At 40.7% G+C, this 16,909-nt stretch overlaps 1 protein-coding gene across 3 annotated transcripts in view; it reads left to right on the plus strand.

The window, feature by feature from the left end:
* The window catches only part of MACF1 (microtubule actin crosslinking factor 1), a 341,765-nt gene that overhangs the window by 297,451 nt on the left and 27,405 nt on the right, over positions 1-16,909 (plus strand). For 2 of the 3 annotated variants that reach the window (XM_065881170.1, XM_065881177.1), the window contains 20 exons: positions 726-845; positions 1,287-1,394; positions 2,347-2,565; positions 3,756-3,959; positions 4,674-4,682; positions 5,627-5,858; positions 6,476-6,702; positions 7,792-7,914; positions 8,012-8,113; positions 8,935-9,036; positions 9,130-9,303; positions 9,396-9,551; positions 9,715-9,912; positions 10,467-10,595; positions 11,399-11,572; positions 13,994-14,149; positions 14,254-14,460; positions 14,599-14,718; positions 15,136-15,305; positions 16,311-16,470. In XM_065881170.1, coding sequence (XP_065737242.1) covers positions 726-845; positions 1,287-1,394; positions 2,347-2,565; positions 3,756-3,959; positions 4,674-4,682; positions 5,627-5,858; positions 6,476-6,702; positions 7,792-7,914; positions 8,012-8,113; positions 8,935-9,036; positions 9,130-9,303; positions 9,396-9,551; positions 9,715-9,912; positions 10,467-10,595; positions 11,399-11,572; positions 13,994-14,149; positions 14,254-14,460; positions 14,599-14,718; positions 15,136-15,305; positions 16,311-16,470 — 3,090 coding nt within the window. The remainder of the gene's footprint in view (positions 1-725; positions 846-1,286; positions 1,395-2,346; positions 2,566-3,755; positions 3,960-4,673; positions 4,683-5,626; positions 5,859-6,475; positions 6,703-7,791; positions 7,915-8,011; positions 8,114-8,934; positions 9,037-9,129; positions 9,304-9,395; positions 9,552-9,714; positions 9,913-10,466; positions 10,596-11,398; positions 11,573-13,993; positions 14,150-14,253; positions 14,461-14,598; positions 14,719-15,135; positions 15,306-16,310; positions 16,471-16,909) is intronic. The other variant, XM_065881162.1, reaches the window with a different exon arrangement.

Genomic DNA, 16,909 nt, shown 5'->3' on the forward strand with positions numbered 1-16,909 from the left:
GTGCATTCCTGTTATGTCTTAATTAATATCCCTCATCCTGGCCAGATATTTCAGTGTGAAATTTACCACGCTTGGGAACTCACTTTCCTTTAAGTATTAGTGTAATTTGGCAACGTTGACGAGGAAGAGGTAAAAGATTGAGGGACCTCATTAAACAATGGTCACATAGAACATGTTCCTAGGTTTTGTATTTGTTGATGGCATTGCATACGTTATTGCATTCTATTTAAAGGTTTGGTGTTCTTCTGGGGCCTTGGGGTTCTTCAGCTGAGCAAGTACTTCAAGTTAACTTGACTCAGCCCTCTGCCGCCATGTTAGTTTGTATTTAAACACATGACTGCTACTGTTTAGAGCATGGGTAGGAAAGAGGATTGGCAGAAAAAGAGCACAGCCTCAAAAAAGTACTCTCATTAGAAAGTGTATTTCTTTTGAAGAGTCTTGGTTTCCATGGTTGTTTCTAGCTGTAGAACCACTCACTGGGTTCTGTAACGTCTTTCTAAAGAAGTTGAAATAAGATCAACTCATATTTGTTGAAGTATAATCAACTCTAAATTGTCTGCATCTTGATTTGTGATTTTATGAAATTCTCACCAATTTTGGCTTTACTTTGTGAGATGTAAACTGTATTACTGAAAATCTAGGCCTTTCTATGTTGAATAAATTAGAATTCTCAGAAGGAGGACGTTGGCTGTAATATGTCCATTTTTCTTCAATATGTCTGTTAGTATGAGCAAGCTGCTGATGCAGAGCTAGCTTGGGTTGCTGAAACAAAACGGAAACTGCTGGCGCTGGGTCCAATCCGCTTGGAACAGGACCAGACCACAGCTCAGCTGCAGGTACAGAAGGTAAGTGACGTATTCACTGTGTCCTGAGCTAGAAGAATCATCAGTCTCTTAAGAGTGACTAGCAGAGAGTTTCTGACTATCCCAGGTAAAGTAGAATGAGTCAGTGTCATGATGGTGGGTAGAGACTAATTATATAAATATTTGGTTAGGATGAGGAAGAGATTTTTTGCTTTGTGAAAAGGGTAGAAATAGGCCCATTAATCCAGGAAAGAGTAGTTAGCAATTTTCTTCCTGGTTTTCAGGAGGGAAGATATTCTTGTAAGCTACTAAAAGATAAGCATTGAAGTTGTGTGGATAGGCAAAGTGTCAAACTTTATAAGAACGGTTTTTGATGTGGCTTTTTTAAAGCAAAGAATTTTTCATAGGGTTTGTCTAACTTTTCACTAACACAGGTGCGGGCTTCTTACATTTCTTGACTTAACAATAGTTTACTTTTCAAAGGCTTTCTCCATTGACATCATTCGACACAAAGATTCCATGGACGAACTATTCAGTCATCGTGGTGAAATCTTTGGCACATGTGGGGAGGAGCAAAAAGCTATGTTACAGGTAAACTACATTTATTTATTCACCATATTGTTCTTATCTTGATCATGGTAAATTAGAAGTACAATTGTGAAATGATAGTTTAAGAAGTTTTTTTTTCCCTCTGTTACTGGTAGTGATAACTTAAGTCCAGCTTGATGTTCTGGGGCATTGAGACTCCTAACCCTGTGTTCACAGATGTCTAAACAGCCGTACTGTATAATGTGAAATACACTGCAAATCCATCTTCTTTATAACAGAGGAATTGCTACTCATCCTCAGTCCCTAATGAGTTATCTTTGAGTTACCTTTCCAGGTAGATATATTTTTCAGAACCGTGTGCAGATATTAATTCCTGCTTCAGGTCCTTCTGAAAAATCATTACCCATTTCTAAAAGAATTGACCAACAGAGTCCGTTTGTACACCAGTTTTGTTTTTTATAAAGGGTATGGGTAACCACTGTTTCCTCAGAAGTCTTCATAAGTTGAGCTGCTCATCCTAAACATATAAAGCATAAATGCCAGGTTTGTGGAGACTTTTATCAGAGGGAAAAAGACAAATGAAACTTGATGAGCAAATACCCATCTTAGCCCCTGAGAGATTCAGTCAAACTGGCCTGTTACAATAGTGCTGTATCTAAAGCTGTGAAAGGTATTCACTAAAAGGTTAATTTTGGTGTGTTGTGCCTGTGCTATTTTACTGTTTGTGAAACTACTTTCATATTTTAAAAATTATAAAATTATGTATGATAGAAAAATTCAGTTGAGTATAAAGAAAATAAAAATCACTTGTAATCTTACTAGATTAATCCATATTTTTTAGCATTTTAGTGTGTATTCCTTTAAACTTTTTAGTGTATATATATATATATATATATATATATATATATATATACACACCTATATATACTTACATTTTTACTTTAAAGAAGGGTTCATCATGATAATAATGCTTACTTTTTTTTGTTGTTCACAGGAAAAGACAGAGTCTCTAATACAACAGTATGAAGCCATTAGTCTGCTCAATTCAGAGCGTTACGCCCGCCTAGAACGGGCACAGGTCTTGGTGAACCAGTTTTGGGAAACATATGAGGAGCTCAGCCCCTGGATTGAGGAAACTCGGACACTAATAGCACAGTTACCTCCTCCGGCTATTGATCATGAGCAGCTCAGGCAGCAACAAGAGGAAATGAGGGTAAGGAGCATGCCGAGTTTTATTTAATCACAGAACTGAAAATGGGCTCTACAATTTATTCAAAAACAGCCTATTTATTAGTACCTACTGAGTATAAGTAAATGTTATGAAATTAATTCTTAACCAGTTAGAATTTTTTTTGCACAGTAAAAATACATATCTGAATTATTTCCTTTGTCCTTTAATATGAATCAGTTAAAGAATAAGATTATGGGGCTTCCCTGGTGGCACAGTGGTTGAGAGTCTGCCTGCCGATGCAGGGGACACAGGTTCGTGCCCCAGTCCGGGAAGATCCCACATGCCGCCGAGCGGCTGGGCCTGTGAGCCATGGCCACTGAGCCTGCGCATCCGGAGCCTGAGCTCCGCAACGGGAGAGGCCACAGCAGTGAGAGGCCCGTGTACCGCAAAAAAAAAAAAAAGATTATGGAAATGTCAGGCACCTGGGTATTGCAGAAGTAAACAAAGCACCACGTAAAAATCAAGGGAGTTTAAAATTTTCCCAGTGACAGTGGGGTGTTACTTGGTTGTGGTTGGGTGGCCCTTTCCTTGTGGTTAGGCCCTAGCTGGAGTGAGAGCCTTCACTCAGGAGTATCAGAAAGCATTTGCTGCCTACAGTTGAGATGAAAGGGAAATTTGTAGACACTTCAACTGATGCTGTTACCATTAAAGATAGTTTTTTTAATGTTTATTTTATTTGTGGTGTATGACTCATGTTTATTGCTATCTCTGTATTCCTGTAAGAGGAAGGATGTAAACTGGAAGTAGCCAGCAGTATAGTCAAGGAGCGGTTGGATTACCAGAAATGTTGCTGTTTGTAGCTGGTCCTGCTTAGTGTCTCCCAGTCTGGGCAGGGAGACAGACATTAAATCATGCAAACTACAGTGGAGTACAGAGAAGTATTTACAAGTACAGAAGACAGTGGAATACATTTGTATTGGAGGGTGAGAGTGAGAGACGATTTCTGGGAAGTTTCCTGGGTGGCGGAACATGTGAACTGGCTTTTGAAACTGAAGAGAATTAGAGTCAGAGTCCAAGACTTAGATTTTGTTCCCTCCATAAACGGTGAGATGGTGGGACTTGCTGGGTTTTAGTAACTCAGTTTGTTCATTTGGTATGAGCTCTGATCAAAGTATTTAAACAAACTGGTATAAGAAGGCTCATTTTATTTGAATCCGTATTTCTTTGCATAGCAACTAAGGGAATCCATTGCCGAACACAAACCTCATATCGATAAGCTGCTAAAGATAGGCCCTCAACTAAAGGAGTTAAACCCTGAAGAGGGGGAAATGGTGCAAGAAAAATACCAGAAAGCAGAAAATATGTATGCCCAAATTAAAGAGGAGGTGCGCCAGCGGGCCCTGGCTCTGGACGAGGCTATTTCCCAGTCAGCTCAGGTATGTGTGTGTCTTAAACTCATATAACCTTCAACTGTCCTTTAGTCTAAGCAAGAGGCTCTGTATCAGTATGCCCCTGTGCTCAGGAATGTCCAGACGAGTATGCTGGTGATACATTATCAGGAGACTGGGAGCCTTTGCATGTCTGCATTTTTATTCCAGGGAGCATTGGTTATACTGACAACTATAAGAAGGGTGAAATGCATCTTGGCTGGTATATATTGCCTGTTGATGGTTTCCTTGAAAATTTTGTATTGTGATAATCCTTTAGCAGGGATGATTTTGGGTAAATTCATCTTGAAGCAACAAATGCCTCAAGAAGTCAGATTCCTATTGGGCCTGTGGCTTTCGAGATTTAGACAGCACATTCGTTTTCCTATTCACGAGGCCACCAGCTAGCTCCTAGTTCAGAGAAAGATGCTTGACTAGGGAGAAGGTAGAGTCAAGGAGAAACAAACCACCAGCAGTGGAGTTTAAAGCATGTAACTACATACTTTCCAACTAATATATTACTGTTATGTCTGGGTAATTTATTCCTATGTTTGGTCAATATTCTTGGTTAATATTTGTACTTACTCAAGTTTTTCCCCCCCACCTTCCGTCCCATCTCTCACTCACATTGTGGAATGTGTTACTTTGTGTTGTTGCTGCCTGCTCCTGTCTTCCCCACATCGTCACATTTCATTGTTGTGTTGACCGCGCCCACCATTACAGATTACAGAGGTAAGGTACCCACCCCCTTGGGATTAGGGTGTTCTTATGAAGCTGAGAATTGAGAGGATTATTTATAAGGAAACTTCCCTTAACTTTAGTGGAATGAATTTTATTAATGCAGTTTATTATGCCAGTTTCATTTGGGGCAGAACCTAGATGTGAGGGAGTGATGGGAAGGGATTTTGTTTGTTTACCATGTTATTTCCTATAGGACATTTAACAGTTGGTAAGCGTTATTCTAATTAATGAATCCAGAGTTGGCTTTAGGGGGCAGACTTGTCTGTTTTGCTCCCTTTTGTCCCCTCCCTGCTTCATATTACAAATTAAAATTTTACAATTATAGATATGTTGTTCAAAGTACCAGAAAAGTGGAAAGGGCAGTAGTTCTCTCGGAATAAGGTTAGATTTGGCCTTCCCTAATTATCTTTCATCATGCCGACATTTTAGTTTCTTACTATTACACTGGTGGGTTGTCAGACTGCATGCCATGATGCTTTTAAACTCCAAGTCATGTAGCATATTGAGTTCCCCATCCATTTATACAGTTGGTGGAGGGCATCTAACTTCTTGGTCTACTCTGTTGCATGCAACTGTCATCTGAGATGTTGACACACTGACTCTCACTGATTTCATAGTCTTGTCCCTTTTTCATCACGTTAGTTGGAATTGGGGAAGTATTGTGGCAGCATTAAGGATTTGAGTTGATTTTTCGTATAGTAGGTAATAGCTTTTTGATTCTTAAACATTTACTTTTTCTGATGGGCCAGCTCTGGTGTACTATGCCCAAAACAGTTTTTTAGACAAACCCAACACTTGACAGCCATGGGGCTAGGCTGAGCATAGGTTTTATCCTAAACAGTAGTAGATTTATACACTGGCCTTAATCCCTAACATTTACCCCAGAAGTGTGACGAAGTACTGCTGTGATGGCTAATGGTCCAATATTTGTTTAGTTCCATGATAAAATTGAGCCCATGTTGGAGACTCTGGAGAATCTTTCCTCTCGCCTGCGTATGCCACCCCTGATCCCTGCTGAAGTAGACAAGATCAGAGAGTGCATCAGTGACAACAAGAGTGCCACTGTGGAGCTGGAAAAACTGCAGCCATCCTTTGAGGCCCTGAAGCGCCGTGGAGAAGAGCTCATTGGGCGATCTCAGGGAGCTGACAAGGATCTGGCTGCAAAAGGTGCTTGATTAATCTAATCATTTTTTAAAAGTCGATAGAATAAATTCTAGGCTGTGGTTAACCTCCAGCATCCCACCAGATGTACTTCATGGAATGCAAAGGCAGTTCCCAAGTAATGAGTATTCCACGAAGTCATTTAGAATTCAGAACACATCTCCCCATTGAAATAAGGTTACAATTGGTAGTTAGATTCCCAGACCAGGAAACAAACGCTCCTTTACCCCCTAGTACGAGGAAACTGCAGTACCAGTAGTGGGTAGAACATAACTACCTTTTATAACACTTTCCATGGGAAACATAGCAGGTTCAACACAGAAGACTGGAAACAGAGTTCTCATTTCAGCCCCTTTATAAGTGTCTTAGCAGTACTTTTATAGTAGATGATAACTCATTTCCAGATTACCTCTGTGATCTCTTTATGTGGGAGACCAACGTAAGTGATAAATGAGAATATAGAAATAATTAATAATAAAGCTAAGATAGAAAACGATCCTTCAGTTATACATTTTTAGAGCCTTTTAAGGATAATTTCAGTGAAAATAGAATTAGATCTAATACCTGATGAGGCTGATTTTAAGTCCTTAGAAAAGGCCTGTTCACTCTTCTGTACCCCTCAGAAATCCAGGACAAATTGGATCAAATGGTATTCTTCTGGGAGGACATCAAAGCTCGGGCTGAAGAGCGAGAAATTAAATTCCTTGATGTCCTTGAACTAGCAGAGAAGTTCTGGTATGACATGGCAGCTCTCCTCACCACCATCAAAGACACCCAGGACATCGTCCATGACTTGGAAAGCCCTGGCATTGACCCATCCATTATCAAACAACAGGTTGAAGCCGCCGAGGTAAGAAACAAAACCCCTTCTCTCGTGTGTTTGTCCTATGGGAAAGCACTGTATCCAACTATGTTGTGTTAACTGCTTAGCCAGGCTGAGTGCCTTAAAAGGTTTTTTTGTTTTTAAGCTTAATAGTATGTCTTTACACTAGAAAAAAAATACCTGCTCGTTATAGATTTTTCTTTTTTTAATGTACAAGTTTTACCACTTTGTATAGGTACGTACAACCTCCACTGGTCATGATGTAGAGCAGATCCATCACACAAAAGTAATTCTGTCATCAATTTTAAACTTAATTCATATTAGTAGCATGTGCTTTAAAAATCCAGTTTTGCTTTCATTTCTGAATTTAGTCTTCTCTTTGGTGTACTTATTTCTCGAGTAAATTTATTTACTGTAGAAAAATAGAAAGTAGAAAAAATAAATTCTGGACTCATCATCCAGAAATAACAATTGTTACTTCCACATACCTTTTTCTAGCCTTTTTGGGGATCCTAGTTTTTATTAAATGCATTTCTCACCTCATTTTGTCCATTTAGGCAAGACTGTCTTGCTGTTCTATATTCTCTCTCTTATCACTCATATCTTTCTTTTACTTCAGCCATTTCCACCTCCCCACCCCTGTCATTGCCAGTCCATGAACCATGTTTTAGGATCTGGCACAGAACTGACTTTCTTTGAGATTATATAGCCTAGCATTCCTATTATGCTCATCTCCCAGCTCTTAGATATGTGACTTTTGTACTCTATTATTTTATCCTAGTTAATTTTCTTCTCTGTAATAGACTTCTGGTTGTAGATTATAATCTCTTTGGACCTTTGGTAAATTATTGAAGCTCATTGCACCTTTCTCAGACTGTTTTATGTATTTATTGTTAATATATAAAAATATATTTGATGTATATATAAGAAAAATAACCAGACTCTGAAGCTTCACTATTTAGATGAGTGAAATATTAAGAACACTGGAAGACTTGAATGAAATTGACCGTTCTGTTCAACATCTGCTGTCGATGGGGGTATAAATTACATTTGCAAAGTTTGGGAAGTTCTCTTCTGCTTTCTGTTTTGGCTTATGTTCTGTTCATTTACATGTAGACTATTAAGGAAGAGACAGATGGTCTGCATGAGGAATTGGAGTTTATTCGAATCCTTGGAGCAGATTTGATTTTTGCCTGTGGAGAAACTGAGAAGCCGGAAGTGAAGAAGAGCATAGATGAGGTGTGGAGAAGTGGACAAGGGGTTCAGACAAAACGTTACTGGACTCACACTAAGAGTGGGATTAATTGGAGAGTCTGATCCACTGTTTTTACCCTAGATGAATAATGCCTGGGAGAACTTAAACAAAACATGGAGAGAGAGACTGGAAAAGCTTGAGGATGCCATGCAAGCCGCTGTGCAGTATCAGGACACTCTTCAGGTGAGAGGCCATGAGGTGACCACCACGGAAACACAGGTTCCGTGGTCTCTCTCTCTTTTTTTTTTTTTTTCCTTTTTGCGGTACGCGGGCCTCTCACTGCCGCAGCCTCTCCCGTCGTGGACCACAGGCTCCGTACACGCAGGCCCAGGGGCCATGGCTCACGGGCCCAGCCGCTCTGCGGCACGCGGGATCTTCCCGAACTGGGGCATGAACCCGCACCCCCTGCATCAGCAGGCGGACTCCCAACTACTGCGCCACCAGGGAAGCCCCCCGTGGTTTCTGTCATATTCTGAGTCCAGCGTGAGTTGGTCATCTTCACAGGACTGCAACATTCTTGAACCAAAGACAGGCTATTTCTTTATTTCTAGCCAAAGTTTCCCACTTGTAGCAAGAAAAGTTCTGACATCCGAATTTCTAGTCTTCTCGCCGTGTTTTTCATCATATTATCTATCGTCACAGTGGCTGTAGAGTAAAGCTGGCCTTGCTGTCAAAGTCATTGCTTGCTAGAGGTCCCAACCCAGGTTATCTCAAAGCACAGCACAGTACGGTAGCTTCAGCACATTGTGGGCTTGCTAGCTGGCCATAAGAAATAGTAGTTTATTTTGGACATTATTCCAGTCATGTTGGCTTCATCCTTAAGTCCCCATATTACTGAAATAAAGATCATTATCCCTTATTTCTGCCCCCAACCTCAGAGCACAAACAGCACAAAGTATTGATATTTTGATTTATCTCTGCTTGTATTAGCAGAGATCATGCTAATTGTCTCCCAAGTCCTCATGGTTTTGTTTTTTGACTGTTTATTTGTATGTTTATTTTAGGCTATGTTTGACTGGCTAGATAACACTGTGATTAAACTCTGCACAATGCCCCCTGTCGGCACTGACCTCAACACTGTTAAAGATCAGTTAAATGAAATGAAGGTTTGTACCTGGGAAGGGTTTTTGAAGAAGGGTTGCTTCTTTTTCATTTTTAAAGACTTGGTTTGATGTTAACATTCACTATGTCTTTGACAGGAGTTCAAAGTGGAAGTTTACCAACAGCAAATTGAGATGGAGAAGCTCAATCACCAGGGTGAACTGATGTTAAAGAAAGCTACTGATGAAACGGACAGAGACATTATACGAGAACCAATGACGGAACTTAAACACCTCTGGGAGAACCTGGGTGAGAAAATTGCTCACAGACAGGTAAGGCAAATGGTAGAGTACATAAAGTGGACTACTATCTACTGTTTTCTAATTTCCTAACAAACGTTCCCTTTAAATCATTTTCTGAGTAGCATAAGCTGGAAGGTGCTCTCTTGGCCCTTGGCCAGTTCCAGCATGCCTTAGAGGAGCTAATGAGTTGGTTGACTCACACTGAAGAGTTGCTAGATGCTCAGAGACCAATAAGTGGAGACCCAAAAGTCATTGAAGTTGAGCTCGCAAAGCACCACGTAAGTATTTTCATTTTTCATCTCTAAGCCTATTGGTTTTGAGACCAGATATTGCCATCAGAAGCTTTTTGATGTTTCTGTACCTTTTGATGTTGTGTGTACCTTAGAGAGCCAGGCTTAATGATACCTAGAGAGGTAAATTATGTTGTTCAACATTTTTTAGGTTCTAAAAAATGATGTTCTGGCCCATCAAGCCACAGTGGAAACAGTCAACAAAGCTGGCAATGAGCTTCTTGAATCTAGCGCTGGAGATGATGCCAGCAGCTTAAGGAGCCGTTTAGAAACCATGAACCAGTGCTGGGAGTCAGTGTTACAAAAAACAGAGGAGAGGGAGCAGCAGCTTCAGTCGACGCTGCAGCAGGTACATGCACTTATCCAGGTTAGGTGGGTGGGGCTGTGCACATGACACCATTCAGAAGGAAGTCCATCTAAGTCGACAAAAGAAAAGCAGTTTGGGGTAGAACCCCCTCTGCCTTGAGGGTCAGTTCTGTGCTGGACTTGTCTGGAAAGAACAACCTTTAATTGGGTCATTCTTTTTGGATTAGTTTGTGGTCCCGTCCCTCTATCTACTATTCAAAGTTAATAGATCTTTGCTGTAACGAACCTTGTTCACAGATTGAGTTATTTTTTGGATCAAGTCAGGTCCCTCCGAATCCATATTCAACGGTACCTTACTTAGTCAGTCAATTCATCAGGTTATATCAGGCATCTCTGTTACAGTGAGGTCTGAAGGATTCTGCTCAATTCTGAAAATAGGTAAATACATTGGCCCCATAATCATCCAGCAACAGAACAGCCCTGCGTGAGAGCAGCCTAAAATTCCTCCCTCAAAGAGATTCCTCATGTGGTCATTTAGAAAGTTTACTTGTGAAACTAGAATTGACTACTGACCTTGCTAATGTCTTTTCTCAAAAGGCGCAGGGTTTCCATAGTGAAATTGAAGATTTCCTCTTGGAACTGACTAGAATGGAGACCCAACTTTCTGCATCAAAGCCCACAGGAGGACTTCCTGAAACGGCTAGGGAGCAGCTTGATACACATATGGTAACAGATTTCTTGAAATTGAGCATAAGCATCGCATTTTCAGTATCTCCTTTCCGAATTCACAGACATATATGTAGTTGGGAGTCTACAAAGTAGTGCGTTTTTACTGACAATATAGTACTTGGGGATTGCTGCTTAGGTACAGGCTTTTAACACCCTGCGATAGGCAGCGACAGGAAAGAGTGAACCAGAAATGCCCTGGGGAGCTGGCAGATTTTGAGTTAATCAGATTGACTGGCACAAGAATATTGATGTGAAGGTGAGAGCATCAAGACAAATAGTGACACAGATATGGTTGTATTTAAGAAAAAGACTGCTGGGACTTCCCTGGCGGTCCAGTGGTTAAGACTTTGTGCTTCCACTACAGAGTCCGAGGGTTCGATCCCTGGTTGGGAAACTAAGATCCCGCATGCCGCATGGAGCAGCCAAAAAACTAAAGGAAAAACCTACTTGAGGGGGGATTTAGGGAAATCCAGTAGAAGCTGACAGTATTTGCAGAAAGTGGCTGAGGACAAGGGGCAACATAATTTCTAGGCATATCCCTCAGGAAAAGGAGAAATAAATTATTGGGGGCTATTTTTGTGATCTCTGATCCTTAAAAATTCTGTTGGTGACAAAATTATTTTTATATTAAGGAAGAATGGTGGGTTTCATTTCCTAATTGTTCAGCAGTTGAATTGAATCCAAAAGAAAGGATTTTAATCAAAATGAGACCTTTCTTGGCTTTCCCAAACTGTGCTTGTAAATCTGTGAGGGTGTCTTTCAGGGAATTGGCATTACTGATCTCTTTCTTGCCCTTATAGGAACTCTATTCCCAGCTCAAAGCCAAGGAAGAGACTTACAATCAACTGCTTGACAAGGGCAGGCTCATGCTTCTCAGCCGTGATGATTCTGGATCTGGCTCAAAGACAGAACAGAGCGTAGCACTCTTGGAACAGAAGTGGCATGTGGTCAGCAGTAAGATGGAAGAAAGAAAGGTATCACCACAAAATTCAGTTTGATTACTGTTTGAGTAGTTTGCTTAATGATTACATGCAATTATCATCTAGTTTCCATGGAAGATTTTTCATTATATTGTAGCAAGCTAGCAGAACTGATACCCTCAGAACTGGCTTTGTGCTAAATCAAGCCATCTTTTCTGCCATTACATTTCTATTTTCCATCCATGTCAAATTGCATTGATGCTGATAGTTTCTGCCGATACTTGCTTTTATAATACTGCATTCCTTTTCTGCATCTACCAGTTAAGGCATTACTGCCTGTTACTGCTCAGTGATGGACTTAAAAATAGGTTTTGTTGGAGTTGGGAGGTTGGGAACAGCATGCAGGGAGTATCACTAATTATTCCTCACACGGAATTTGATGTCTAGTTACTAAAACTCAAGAGCAGTAAATTGTATGTCCTCTTCTTACTCTTCCTCAAAAAGTCAAATTCTCCTCAAACGAAAAGTGATCAGAGATCAAGGCATTTGCCCCCAAACATTGTTTTTTATGAGTACAGAGTTCTAGAATATCACTCTGCATAGAGTTTCTGTGCTGGGCAGCTGAAACGGTAAACTATGTGTCCAAATCCATTGGCCACATCCATTGAACAAGTAGTCGTTAAGCATGTATGTACCGGGCACTGTGCTAGGTGTACAGTGGAAAACAATAAAGGCATGAACTCTGTCATCATGAACTTTAATGTGCAGAAGGAAGTAAACCACATCTTCACACATATAAATGAACATTTTGAGAGAAGCATTAATTTCCTAGGGTCCCTCTAGTGTGGGGTCTGGTAACTTCGTTACATGAAGAGTGGGCAGAGGACCTGAGTGTATGGCTGTGTTCTAATTCTTGGACAGGGTCTTGTCTATAATTCCTGCTGAATGTAGAGCTAAGACTAATTAAAGAAACCAAGGTAGATTCTGGCTCAAAATCAAGTAGTTTCTAGAGGGTTTTGCCACAGTGGAACAAGTTGCCTCAAGGAATATAGTTTTGACCCTTGAACAACATGGGTTTGAACTGCGCAAGTCTGATTGTATGCAGGATTTTTTTCTTCACTAAGTATACCTACAGTACTACATGATCCCTAGTTGGTTGAATCTTTGGATTCAGAACCGTGGATGTGGAGGGCAGACTTTAAAGTTACACACGGATTTCCAGCTTCTCGGCGGATCGACACCCCTAAACCCATGTTGTTAAGGGGTCAGCTTTAGTTGGTGAATTGATCGAGCAAAGGCTAGCTGTCAATGATAGTTATTTCTGATTTTGTAAGAACATTACATTCCAGGATCGCTAAAATTATTTAAGCCCTGTTGAAGACTATATAGATAAAATGATGTGGAAAGATTTCCTGCCATGTAGGAACTTGCAATATATTTATTGCTAAGCATTTCTATGATAGATTTGAGGTAGATATCCTTTGTCCACTGAACTTGTTTAGACTGGTCTGGTCTATGCATTTTTATAACATTCATCACAGTGTTTTTTAGGTTACAGAAGTAACCTGAAAATACCAAGAGGAAAGTAGAAAGAATACACAGCCCATTTAACGGCAATGAACATTTTTAGTGTACTTCTGGGGTTTCTTTCAGTGAATATTTTGCATATATTCATTATTAACAACCTGTCATTATTCTACTTTGCCTGCCTAGTAGACGGGCCAGGGTCAGAGGCTATCACCCAGATGTTCGGGATAGAGGTCTCTGAGGATGGAGCTTGTAGACTGTGGAACTGGGATGTCCTCGTGGAGAGTAGCACACACCCTGAATGAGCCACTCTTTTTTGTCATTCTGATTTAGATCATAATGACTAAAAATTTACATCTATGTAAATTGTCACATTTTTGTTTGAAATATTCTGGCTTTTATTACCTTTGTTGCTGTAGCATAAGCATAAGTTTCAGACTCAGACATTTTCAAGTGCCATATTTTCTGAAAACATATTCAAATAGAGAGCACTGCAGTGACCGTCATCTTCACAGTCAAGTGCTTTTCATTTAGTTGTTTTATGCCACAAAAAGGACATTAAAGGAAACTGAGACTTTGCCCAAAGTAGGTTGCAGATCCTGCAGCTGTCACCACTAAAGGGTCTGTTCACTTACATTTGTTGAATGGCTTGAATGCCTTTATTCCTGTTCTTTAATGTCTCAGGAAGTGGGGAATGGCAGAGAAAGCAACTTAGCTGCAAACTGTGCTCTTTCCTTTTCCAAGCACAGTTGTTTCAGTTTCAAACACTAGCACTAAAATGTCCCCTTCTTTGCAAACAGGGCATGTTTGGAGGTTGATTAAATGAGGCTTCCTTCTTAGAAGTCATTTCATTTGGTGTACAATTCACGCCTTTGTCCTTAAAACTATAATTCTTGAATTTGGCACTTTTCTCTGTGTGTGTGTGTGTGTGTGTTACTTAAAATTTAGTCAAAGCTGGAAGAGGCCCTCAACCTGGCAACAGAATTCCAGAATTCCCTGCAAGAATTTATCAACTGGCTCACTCTAGCAGAGCAGAGTTTAAACATCGCTTCTCCTCCCAGCCTGATTCTAAACACCGTCCTTTCCCAGATAGAGGAGCACAAGGTAACAATGGCATTACGATGCTGCCTTCCCTTTGAAAGCGCCAATTGAAAGTGATGCTCCTTGATCTTATCTCCAGTTTAAAAAGAGCAATATTTTCCCCTCAGGTGTTTGCTAATGAAGTAAATGCTCATCGAGACCAGATCATTGAGCTGGATCAAACCGGGAATCAGTTAAAGTTCCTTAGCCAGAAACAGGACGTTGTTCTGATCAAAAATTTGCTGGTTAGCGTCCAGTCTCGATGGGAGAAGGTTGTCCAGCGATCTATTGAAAGAGGACGATTGCTGGATGATGCCAGAAAGCGAGCAAAACAAGTAAGTTATTAAAGGAAGATACTAATTTACTGGACAACCTTGGGCTGCATGTTTTGAGTCTCCGCATTGGTTCACATAACAGTGCTGTGTAGTGTGCGTATTCATTCCTGTTATAACGTATTTCTTACATAATTTTAGTTCCATGAAGCTTGGAAAAAACTGATTGACTGGCTAGAAGATGCAGAGAGTCACCTGGACTCAGAACTGGAGATATCCAACGACCCAGACAAAATTAAACTTCAGCTCTCAAAGCATAAGGTACAGCAGTTCATTGCTCTTAGGTCCTAAGCTTGGTGTTCACTGATGATTGTAGCTTGATAAAAACACAGAACTAGTCAAAAGAAAACTAATCGGTTAATGTTAAACAGCCAAGATCATAGAGCCATTTTGTATCTGGACAGTGTCTAACCATGACAATTGCTCATTTAAATAAGAGTTCAAACAAAGTGACTGTGGGAGTAACCAGCTAAAACTGTGGGCTTTTAGAAATAGTCATGCACTGCTGTATGTGGCACAGACAAAACCTTATAAATTTCTTCAGGGTAAGCTGTTGTTAATTTTAGTTCAAGAAGTAGTGACATTCATACTATTACTGGTTACCCACCTGAAAACTCGATGTCATCTGACTTTTAGCGTGGTTTTTTTTTTTTTTTTTTTTAATCTTTTTGAGAACAGGAGTTCCAGAAAACTCTTGGTGGCAAACAGCCTGTGTATGATACCACAATTAGAACAGGCAGAGCACTGAAAGAAAAGACTTTGCTTCCTGATGATACTCAGAAACTTGACAACTTACTGGGAGAAGTCAGAGACAAATGGGATACTGTTTGTGGCAAGTCTGTGGAGAGGTGAGTGTGAAATGTCCCTTTCGTGGATCTGTGTGTTATCCCCAAAGTAACCAGGAGACAGTGACAGGATTCTAGAAAGTGGTAATAAAGCTAATGTATCAGTAACAGTAGCATCTTGCTATCTCCAGTTAATTCAGTGAGAGTTATGAAATAATTTGAATCAAATATATTAAAATTATCATATTTTAAACTTGAACCTTACTGTATTACAGAGAGAAGCCTATAAAATCAGGCCAACAGTAAAAGAAGATCTGTAACTGTAAATACATGTAAATCACAAATTTGTAATGCCAGTAGCTGTCTTACTGAGTGTCTCTTGTGTCAGACACTGTACAAAGCCTCCAATGTAGTATCTCATTTAACCGTCTTGAGGCTCATTAACCCTCACAACAACCACTGAGGTGTGGGTACTGTTCTTCCCCTTTTACAGATGAGGAAATGGTCACAAAGAGGTTTCTTAACTCCGGCATGCTCACTCAGCTACTAAGCAGCAGAGCTGAGATTTGGTTCTAAAAGTTGTACTTTTATCCACTTGTACCAGTTATGCTATGCCTCTGTGTTATTTGTACTCCCAGTTTTTCAGATGAAGTGACTGAGGTTCAAAGAGACAGCCAGAGTCTCACAACTGGTGGAGAGTTAGGACTTGAACTCCTGGCTCCAAATCATTAATAGAACCACCACCCTCTACTGGAGTGGTGTAATGTAAATAAAAAGACCTTGGCTTGTAGGGTGTGCATAGCATACCGTGTGCATAGCAGTTGGACTCTAAAATGCCAGAAGGGCATCTACACCGGTCTCCTGCACTATGCTTAATCCATTTTAGAGAGTGGTTTAATTTAAAATGTCTAAACATCTCTTAGTCACTTTTTACAGTATTTCTAACTGTTCTAACACAGCAGTCCCTCTCTAGATAAAGTTCAAGCAGTATTCCTGTTCAGTGGTCAGAATTGTGAGCCATTCATAAAAGAACCTCTGAAACCAGTGAAGTTTGTGTGCTTTTCTCAGGCAGCACAAGTTGGAGGAGGCCCTGCTGTTTTCGGGCCAGTTCATGGACGCTCTGCAGGCCTTGGTGGACTGGTTGTACAAGGTAGAGCCGCAGCTGGCTGAGGACCAGCCTGTGCACGGGGACCTGGACCTCGTCATGAACCTCATGGATGCCCACAAGGTGAGGGGCGAGATCTGGGCTGCGTGGAGGGCAAAGCCGTTGGGTCCTGCACCTGTGTGTGCCTTCAGCTCATGGTACCCTTCTACGGCTCCCCTAGAAAGTCTGAAAGAGCCTGTGTCTCTGCTTGTCAGAGAGGCAGCTCCCTGCTCTGTGTGTTTAAACAAACTGTTGCAGGGTTTCTGCATCAGCCACAAGGAATTTACCAAAGTTGGTTTGATTCAGATTTGCCAGTGTGTAAACTTCACATTGAGGGCCGCCCCCCCCCCCCCCCCCCCAGTTTCCTGTTTATATCTCTCAGTTGAGTCAAAATGGATTTAAATTCAGGAGACCCTCAAGATATCCATTTCCACTGATTCTTAAAATGAAAATAAGTGTTTTTTAAACTACTTCTGAACCTGACAGGCCCGCTCCGTGCACACCAGCATTTAGTGTAACCTAC

The sequence above is a fragment of the Phocoena phocoena genome, chromosome 1 (genome assembly GCF_963924675.1).
Source record: "Phocoena phocoena chromosome 1, mPhoPho1.1, whole genome shotgun sequence".
In the NCBI taxonomy this organism is placed as follows: Eukaryota; Metazoa; Chordata; class Mammalia; order Artiodactyla; family Phocoenidae; genus Phocoena; species Phocoena phocoena.